Source organism: Physeter macrocephalus, chromosome 17, assembly GCF_002837175.3.
Source record: "Physeter macrocephalus isolate SW-GA chromosome 17, ASM283717v5, whole genome shotgun sequence".
In the NCBI taxonomy this organism is placed as follows: domain Eukaryota; kingdom Metazoa; phylum Chordata; class Mammalia; order Artiodactyla; family Physeteridae; genus Physeter; species Physeter macrocephalus.
In genome coordinates, this window is record NC_041230.1 from 41,685,955 (window position 1) to 41,696,379 (window position 10,425).

Consider the following 10,425-nt stretch of genomic DNA (forward strand, 5'->3'; position numbering starts at 1 on the left):
ATCAGCTAGGTGGTCTGTGACCACCTAGAGGGGTGGGACAGGGAGGGTGGGAGGGAGGGAGACGCAAGAAGAAAGAGATATGGGAACATATGTATATGTATAACTGATTCACTTTGTTGTAAAGCAGAAACTAACACACCATTGTAAAGCAATTATACTCTAAAGATGTTTAAAAAAACAAAAAAGCAGAAGTGACATATATTAACCAACCTTTCTAATAAGAAAAACTATATGCATCACTGAAACTGGTTGTACTCACAATTTTCAACTCAGCCACTTCTGACTGGAGGCGAGGAGCTGCCCAAATCAGTGTAGACACAGATTCAGCCAGACCAGAATCTAACTCCCTAATTAATGGGAAAAAAAATAAATAAAATTTAACATTCTTTCAAACAAACAACACCCCATCATCTGTATCCCATACTTGATAGCCTCTAAGGCAATTTAACAAATCTCACTGGATTCTCACAATAACTCTAGGCTTCAAGCCATCTCTGTCATCCTATTTTGGAGGGGGAAACACAAACTAAATAACAAGCCCAAGGTCACAAAGTCAGGAAATGGTTCAGCCAAGACTCAAACTTAGACCTCTTGATTTCAGATTCCAAATTTTCTTTTCAACAGTTGTATACATTGAGATCAGGCCTTCAAGTGAATAGCAGGAAGAATGTTGTTGGGTATGTAAAGTGGTAGTCCCTTAGTGCTATCGCCCGACATGTAGGAAGAGACCAGTATTACTACTCCTTTCTCAAATTCCAGAGGTGATTTGACTTAGGTCTTCAAATCAAAATACCTTACTTTACTACAGTTATACAAGATGAAGAAGTTCTAGAGGTGTGCTGAACAACACTGTGCCTACAGTTAAACAATACTGTATTGAGTGCTTTAAAATATTTAAGGCAGATCTCATATTAAGTGTTCTTATCCAAAAAAAGGGGATACTAGGAAATTTCTGGAGGTGATGACTGTTTTCTAACTTGATTGTGATGATGGTGTACAGGTGTATGCCTATGTCCAAACTCGTCAAATTCTACACATTAAATATGTGAAGTTTTTTCCTAAATCAACTATACCTCAATGAAGCGTTTAAAAAAAAAAAAAAAAAAGACAAACCAGCTTACTTCATAGACTGGATGAGGCCAAACCGAGCCAGCAGCAGATCACAGTACAGCTCCAGGATCTCCATGGCCTCCACAAGGTAGTCTTCTCGAATAATGTGCTCCACTCGGATTCGAGCTCGTTCATCTTTCCCAGCAGCCAGATAGTCAGCAATCTCTTTCCTTGCTTTCTGGGCCAGTTCCGCTAAAGCAAATATCCCACTCCAGTCACAAAGTAGTAATATACTGGGCCCTGGCCTGCAGGCAGACATCCACCCCAAAACAGAAAAGTGGGTGTTGCTACTATATCCTAGCTCACCCTCCCTTAGCAAATTTAGTCTCATCTCATCTAGTCTAGAATTTGCTAACTCATCTAGATGAGAATATTGTTTGTGTAGCCAGAAATTTCTACCTATGGCGTCACGTTACCTATTCCATAGCCCGAGTATGTTCCTTTCCCTGCAACAAAGTGATTCAGTCTAACTAGTCACAAAGGACAGCAGAAATGTATCCAAAACCTAAAGGATATGGGATCCTTAAGACTTCATAGTACTAGCCTGAAAGAGCCAATATTGAGGTGCTAGGACTCAGTGGTGTATTTTGGGAAACAAAATATAATGCAATCATGCATAACTCACTTTTTTTTTTCTCCAATAGTTTAAGACGGTTTATGACTAATCTCAAATTAACTCGTAAACGCTCAGCTTTAAATCCAGAGCCCAGCATGCTGTGCTGTTCCTCCTGGAAAAAGATAAGAAGCACAGTGACTACTTTCAAGTAAAAATTAGTTCAGGAATTAAGACCAGTTAGAGGGTGGATTATCTGACATTATAAACCAGAGAAGTTGTCTAATACAGGTAAATAACATGATCTGACTCACATTTTTTAAAGGTCATTTGGCTGTTGAGTGGAGAACTGATTGGCGGAGGATTATAATGGAAGCAAGAGAACCACGAACAAGGCTATTACAACAGTCCAAACAAAAAATGAAAACAGCTTAGACTGGGATAGTTAGCAGTGGTGATGGTAAAAGTGATTGGATTTGAGATGTTTTGAGCACAGAGATGAAAGAACCTGGTGATGGATAAAATGAATATCTATCTCTGTACTGGTGCAGGAGTGGGGTGATAAAAACAAAGAAGCAGGAAGGCCTCCTACTTCTCCCCCAAAAAAGATAAGAGGTAGTGAAAAGAAAAGATTATCAAATTTAGAACTAAATTCAAAAATATTATCACCTTAATTCCTCAAATCCTCCTACTAAGTCTTAGCCTTTGGAAAAAGCTACTGCCCAAGATCACAGAAATATCATTAACATCTACCCACCTACAAAGAAATATACAAAGAGGTAAAAAAGTTAAAAAAAAACTGCTCTATAAAATTCGACAACAGGGATAAACAACAAGGTCCTACTGTATAGCACAAAGAACTAAATTCAATATACTATGATAAACCATAATGGAAGAAAATATTTTTTAAAAAATAATGTATACATATATACAACTGAATCACACTGCTCTACAAAAGAAATGAATACAACACTGTAAACAATTATACTTCAGTAAAAAAAATTTAAGAACAAAAAGCAAAATTAAAAAAAATCCGACAACAGAAGGCTATTATTTACTAAGACTTTTACTGAACAGCAGAGTTATAGTCAACAAAACCACTCCCTCCACCCATAAGACTTCAGGGTATAAACACTGTGCGTTGACCACCGTGCACTCTGTATCAAGACAGCACTATTTCTCTCTATTAATTATGGACCTGAACTTCAAAACATGTAATATCCAAACAAAAGCTAGGCCTAACAAAGTAACCGAAGGACAGACAAACCAAAAAACATACCCAATGTAAGGACAAACACTAGGAATAGTATGTCTGCCTGTGCATAAACCACTAATAGAAAACATCGGATGTATTTTCCTTTTGTGAAACTGCCTGCAGAATCCTTTATACTTCATTTAATAATTAACCCAAGTCCCAGTTTACAATGGTAAATATCTGGGATCCATTATAATACTAAATTATGTTCAATCCATTTAACAAATATTTGCTGATTATCTCTATGACAGACAATGACTAGATGCTGGAGATAAAAAAAAATTTAGAAGGCACAGTCCTTGTGATCAAAAGAACTTATATTCTATTGGAAAAAAAAACAGCTAAGAATATCTGACAACTACATTACTATTTGCTAAGAACTAGAATTCTAGAGTAGTACTCAACTGGAAGTGATTTTGCCTAGAGGGGATATTTGGGAATGACTGGAGACATTTTGGTTTGTCGTGATTTCAGGAGAGATGCTACTAGCATATATAGTAGGCTTACAAGGATGCTGCCTACATCCTACAATGAACAAGACAACAGCCCCGCCCCAAACAAAAAAAAATCCAGCCCAAAATGTCAATAGTGTCAAGATTCAAAAACCTATTCTAAAGAAAAGACATGTAACCTGCTCAGGGATGTTAAAGAATTCTTTCTAGGAGAAGGAAAAGCCTAAGCCAAGTCCTGAAGGACAAGCAAGATATTCGTAAGGTAAAAAGAGGGTGTGACTATCCTGGGCAGAGGGAGTGATGTGTGTAAAATCCAGGTACCAGAGAGAACAAGAAGTTTTGTGAGAAACACAAGTTCAGTACAGCTGAAGCATGGCATTAATTACAGCTTACGCCAAATGTCTCATAATCCTAAATTCAAAACTTAAATTCAAAAATTATTTAGATGATGTCAGGTGCTACAGTAGGTTCTGGTGCTGACTAGATCCATACAGTATTCCTGTTCTGAAGGCATTCATAACCAGAGATAGATGGGAATTAGAAAAACAGCCAGGAAAACAGTAACTAATACTAACATTTACTCTACCAGGCACTTGCCCAAGATCAGCCAGCAACTAAGTGGTAGAGCTAAGAATAAAACCTAAGTGCATCTGAATTCAAAATCCAATTAAACAATCCTAATCATACACTACTACATCATTTTTGGTACTAACAATTGTGATACAATATATATTTTTAACCCCCTTCAACAAATATTTATTGAATGCCTACTATACTATGACAGGCCCTGGAGATAATATTGCTAAGGAAAAACAGACATGGTTACTGCCCTTATGGAAGTTCATAGTCTAGTTAGAGAAACTTACCACATCAGTAACTAAAATAACAACTGCAGTAAGGGCCACAAAGAAATAATGGTTCTCTGGAGTTTATTATTATGGGATTTGAATTCTTCAGTGGATACTGTCTCATAGATAAAAGATAACAATACTGGGGGTCTGATACAGTTAGAAGTTATGACAGAAAAACGTCAAGATTTCTCGGTGGTTCTTAAGTAGTCTATAATCATCAGATGCCATCAATACTTGCAAACAAAATTTTAATCATATCTGTACTTTATTTTCATGAGGTTTAAAAACATATACATTTTGACCTAGTAATTCTACTCCTAGAAACTTAACCTAAGGAAATAATCAGAGCTTTATGCACAGAATTTTATACAAAAATATTTATCAGCACATTTTAAGACCAAAAAATTGAAATAATGAACCATATGAATAATGAAATACTGTTCTTACTAGTTAAACAAATTATATATATTTATGATGGAATTTTAAGTAGCCACTAAAATATTTTTTAAAAAGCATTTACTCGGCTTCCCTGGTGGCGCAGTGGTTAGGAGTCCGCCTGCCGATGCAGGGGACGCGGGTTCATGCCCCGGTCCGGGAGGATCCCACATGCCGCGGAGCGGCCGGGCCCGTGAGCCGTGGCCGCTGAGCCTGTGCGTCTGGAGCCTGTGCTCCGCACCGGAAGAGGCCACAGCAGTGAGAGGCCCGCATACCGCTAAAAAAAAAAAAAAAAAAAAAAGCATTTACTGGGACTTCCCTGATGGCACAGTGGTTAAGAATCCACCTGCCAATTCAGGGGACATGGATTCAATCCCTGGTCCAGGAAGATCCCACATGCCATGGAGCAACTAAGGCTGTGCACCACAACTGCTGAGCCTGTGCTCTAGAGCCCATGTGCGGCAACTACTGAGCCCATGTGCCGCAACTACTGAAGCCCACGCGCTCTAGGGCCTGTGTGCCGCAACTACTGAAGCCCGCAAGCCTAGAGCCCATGCTCTGCAACAAGAGAAGCCACCGCAATGAGAAGCCTGCATACCACAACGAAGAGTAACCCCCGCTCACCGCATATAGAGAAAGCCCACACACAGCAACGAAGACCCAACGCGGCCAAATAAATTTTTTTAAAAAAGCGTTTATTAACATATTTCTTAATGATATGACATTAGTTTAAAAAGCATGACTATATATGCAGGATGACTCCAAATTCTGAGTTTTAAAAAAAGCACATATGTAAAGACAAAGACTAGACTAAAAGAACAAACAAAAACAGATTTAGTTTTTCCGATATGTAAAACTCTTTTCAAATCCAAGGAATTTGGACTAACATTAAAGCTAACACTAAAAATGAAATCTACCTCAAAGTATATAATTTGCAATTTCTATCAAAAGACAAAGAATAATATAAATAAACTCATTTGCCTCCTTAGAAAAGAAAAATGTTAACTCATCACTAAACATTAAGATCAACTTATCAGAATAGGTATCTAAAGTGGCTAGACACTGAAAGACACAAAAGTGTTAATGGAAGAGACAGGTAATAAGGGGGTAGCTTTAGCAACATGAAGAAACTCTGAAGGATGTAAAGACATCTCTATTTCACATATTTGCCTAAAATGGGTCAGCATCCACAAATGCTAGTTTGGGACCATACTGAAACAGCTTGGAAAAGAAAGGAACCCAAACAATCATAAGAATACAGACTCTGAAGAAGAAAGTGCTAGAATTCTCTGAAAGAGGAGCTTTAAAATATTTTATGCTGCAAATATAAATCGAACTCTGTGAAGGAAGTTGAAAATACTGAAGTGAGGTCTATATTTCACTGTTAATCTTTTGGCTGGGAATGTGTGGGGGGGTTTCTCTCCCCCCAAAACCCTACTGTAAACCTACTGTAGAAAGCAGATAAAAATAAACCTAAATTACTAATCTTACAATTCACTAATAGTATTTGCTCAAATTTACAAAAGTAAGTAAAATCACAGTGCCACTTTAAAAGAGTCTAACAAACAGGGTGCCAGCTGGAAACACATAGTATCCACACCTGGGTAATGTGAGGAGACTTTAATAAAGAGACTACTTACAGGACTTCCCTGGTGGTCCAGGGGTTAAGACTCCGAGCTCCCAATACAGGGCGCCCGGGTTCAATCCCTGGTCAGGGAACTAGATCCCGCATGCATGCTGCAGCTAAGAGTCCACATGCCCCAACTAAAGATGCCACATGCCACAACTAAGACGCAGTGCAGCCAAATAAATAAATAAATATTTTTAAAAAGAGAGACTACTTACAAAGGTGTGGGTAAGATTCAGAGAAACCAACAAAGGACAGTGAACTGCCCCAGAACCATGAACACATCTAGGCCTGAAGGGGCAAGATGAGGAAGTAGAACCTGGAGAGGGTAGCTATATGGAAAGGGCCACCAGACAGGAATCACTGGTAGAGGTATGCAGACCACTTGCAGCAACCTGGAAGGGAAGCAGCAGGGGAATAAATACCTAGCCCTCATTCCTCCTGCCGATCCACCTACCCTTCAACTGGAAGCCAGAAAGCAAAGGGGCCCACAGACACGGTACACGTGAATGAGCCTCCAGGGATGTAGATCAGAGGGAAAAGGATGGTATGTGGCTCTGGAGGAGGAAACAGAAGGTATCTAGCCCAAAGACTATTATTTTTCCACAAGACCAAAGAAGCCAGAACCTACATCTACCAAAGCAACCTCAAATTTACACTGTACTAAGACTTCAGTTAAGCAAGCTAGAAAATTGAAGCTAAATGGTCTTTCTACAATAATAAGTACGGTATAGTGAATATAATTTAAGTTCTTACAATGTAATCTCTAAAGTCCGTTTCAACCCTATGATTCTGCAGGACACTAAATATCCCATTGTACTGCATTATATGAAATAGGCAAAAAGGCACAGACAACTGAGATTAATCCTCAAGACACCTCTTGCAAATCTTACTTCTTAAAAGTAACATAATCTGCACACCCATGTTCATAGCAGCATTATTCACTATAGCCAACTGGTGGAAACAATCTGTCCACTGACAGATGAATGGATAAACAAAATGTATATACATGTGTGCATACATACACACACAATGGAGTACTAATATTAGTACACTCCAATAGTCCATGTTGTAGCACATGAAAGAGTTTTCTTCCATTGAAGGTTAAATAATACTCTATTCATCTATCAGTATTCTAGCAGTATTAGTCTATCAGTATTTAATAACATATATATCTTAATGGTAAATGTATGCATATACCTTAGGATCCAGCAATCCCATTCCTGGACATATACCCCAAAAGAAATCTGTACAGAAGACCATGAAGACACATGTATACAGATTCTGTGGTAGTAAGGAGGTGGAGGAATGCTAAGTGTCCATTACAAGAAGACAGATAAAATGTAACAGAAACATGACAGAATACTATCCAGAAATCAGAATTAATGAACTAGCTATACTCAGAAAAACATGAATAGTCCTTAAAAAACAGATGTAAAGAACAGGGTTCTAGGTTCAGCATTCCTTTCACTGAATGAAGCTATAAATCCTGAAGAGCATGTATGGAGCAGCTCTTTGAGGATTCTGAAAAGTAAATAATAGAAGCTGGATGGAGACCAGAATGTGACATGCCAATAAAGCGGCAGTGAGTTTATCACTTTTTTTCCTCTTATATTCCCTGGACTAGATGCAAGGCAGCCTGAAACCCAGAAGTGAACATTGATAGAGAAAGGAAGAATATCAAGAGAAGCTCTCTAGTCCTGCCTTGAGAAGCCTGAAAGGGGACCCCTGGTGTGGACAGAGTGGGTGAAATACACCAAACCAGGAAAGTCAACTCACAGAAAAGACAATCAACATACATCAATGCTGAGATTATACAGATGTTGGAATTAATTGACAAAGACTTTAAAGCAGCTACTATAAAAATGTTGCAACAATTCAACTATACGTCAATTAAAAAAAAATTTTTTAAAAACGTTGCAACAGGTAAGGCCAAATACTCTTGAAATGAATAACAGAAAGTCTCAGTAAAGAAACAAAAGACATAACAAGGAAACAAACTTTTTTTTTTTTGGCTGCGTGGAACCCGACCGCGGCAGTGAAAGCACGGAGTCCTAACCACTGGAGCACCAGGGAATTCCAGAGGAAACCAACTTTAGAACTGAAAAATACATCAAAAGTAAGAAACTCACTGTGTGAGCTGGATAGCAGAAAGGAAATGACAGGAGAAAAAGCCAATGCGCTTCAAGATAGGTCAATACTACGTATCCAATCTGAAAAACAGAGATAAAAAACATTGAAAAAAGTGATCAAAGCCTCAGATATGTGTAGAACAAACAGCAAAGGACCTAATGTTTGCACTGTCAGAATCCCAGAAGGATGGGAGAAACAGTTTGGTACCAAAAAACTTTTGAAAAAATACTGGCTGAAAACTCCCCAAATTTAGCAAAAGACATAAATCTACAGACTGAAAGAGCTCAGAGAGTGCCAAAGAAATGTATGCCTGGACTCATCTTAATCAAATTGAAAACTAAAGACAAATTTTTTGAATACTGAAAGTCATAGAAAAACATGTTACCAACAGATGACCTATTCAAATAATAGATTTCACATCAGAAACAATGGAGGCCAAAAAGAAGTGCCAAAAGAAAAGAACTGTCAACCCAGAATTCTATATCCAGAGACAATATCCTTTGGAAATAAAGGTGAAATAAGTCATTCTCAGATGAGGGAAAATTAAAAAGAAAACTTGGAAAACTAAAAAAAGGAAGAAATGGCAAATATTTATATCTTATATTACAGAAATGACAAATATCTGGGTAAATATAATAGATGGTTCTCCTCTTGAGTCTCTTAAAACGTATTTGAGGGACACTTCCCTGGTGGTCCAGTGGTTGGGATTCCGTGCTTCCACTGCAGGGGGCGTTGGTTCGATCCCTGGTTGGGGATCCTTCATGCCAAGTGGCATGGCCAAAATAAAAAAATTTGTATTCGACAGTTAAAAGCAAAACTAATAATATTGTCTGACAAGTTTTTTTCAAATGTATGTAGATGTAATACATAAGATAACCACAACATAATAGTATAAAGGGGGGCAGGGCAAAGGGACCTATATGTTTCTATATTCCACAATAAGTGATAAAATACTGATTCTAAGTAGATTGTGAAAAGTTAAGTACATCCACTGTAATCCCTAGAGAGTGACCAGTAAAACATTCTATATCAAAAAACAGACTAACAAACTCTACAGATTTTAAATTTGATACTAGTGTTCAAATAACCCAAGAGAAAGCAGGAAAGCAGAAACAGAAATAAAAAACAGAAAACAAATAATAAAATGGTAGACCGAAAGTCAAATATACTAATAATTACATAATTAAATAGAAATGATCTAAACACAAAACACAGAGAATTGTAACTATGTATGGTGACAGATGTTAACTAGACTTTCTAGAATGGTTCAAAAAATGATCCAACTATATTCTGCCAAGAAGAAACTCACGTCAATACAATAATGTAGGTAGGTTAAAAGTAAAGGATGAAAAAAACTAGATCACACAAACACTAATCAAAAGAAAGCTGGAAGTTGTACCTTTCTACCCCCTCTACCCATTTCGTTACAAACTTCCAGTTATAAAATAAATGAGTCATGGGATGTAATGTACAATGTGGTGTAGTGACTATGGTTAATACTGTACTGCGTACTTGAAAGTTGCTAAGAGAATAAATCTTTTTTATTTTCTGGCTGTGCTGCATGGCATGTGAGATGTGGGATCTTAGTTCCCTGAACAGGGATTGAACCCACGCTTCCTACAGTGGAAGGGTGGAGTCTTAATCACTGGACTGCAAGGGAACTCCCAAGAGAATAAATCTTGAAACTTCTCATCAAAAGAGAAAGAACTGTAACTCTGTATGGTGATAGATGTTAACTAGACTTACTGTTGTGATCATTTCCCAATACATACAAATATCAAATCATGTTGTACACCTGAAACTAATAAAATGTTATAGATCAATTTTATCTCAACTTAAAAAAAAAGCTGAAGGGGCTATAGTGTTAAAGTAGACTTCAGCAAGGAAAACCAGGGATACAAAGGGAATATTACATAATCATTAAAGGGTGAATTCACCAAGAAAATGTAACAATACTAAGAGTGAATTCAGGGAACAACAGAGCTTCAAAATACAAGAAGAAAAGACAG

The 10,425-nt window shown here is 37.6% G+C and overlaps 1 protein-coding gene across 1 annotated transcript in view; it reads right to left on the bottom strand.

Annotated features, from left to right (window-relative positions):
• The window catches only part of IST1 (IST1 factor associated with ESCRT-III), a 22,428-nt gene extending 13,932 nt beyond the window's left edge, over positions 1 to 8,496 (bottom strand). Inside the window, exons 1-4 of the mRNA XM_028477569.2 lie at positions 8,416 to 8,496; positions 1,736 to 1,838; positions 1,122 to 1,302; positions 260 to 347 (exon numbers count right to left, since the gene is read on the bottom strand). Of these exons, the coding sequence (XP_028333370.1) occupies positions 260 to 347; positions 1,122 to 1,302; positions 1,736 to 1,823 (357 nt within the window). The 5' untranslated portion in view covers positions 1,824 to 1,838; positions 8,416 to 8,496. The remainder of the gene's footprint in view (positions 1 to 259; positions 348 to 1,121; positions 1,303 to 1,735; positions 1,839 to 8,415) is intronic.
• Positions 8,497 to 10,425: the final 1,929 nt, after the last annotated feature.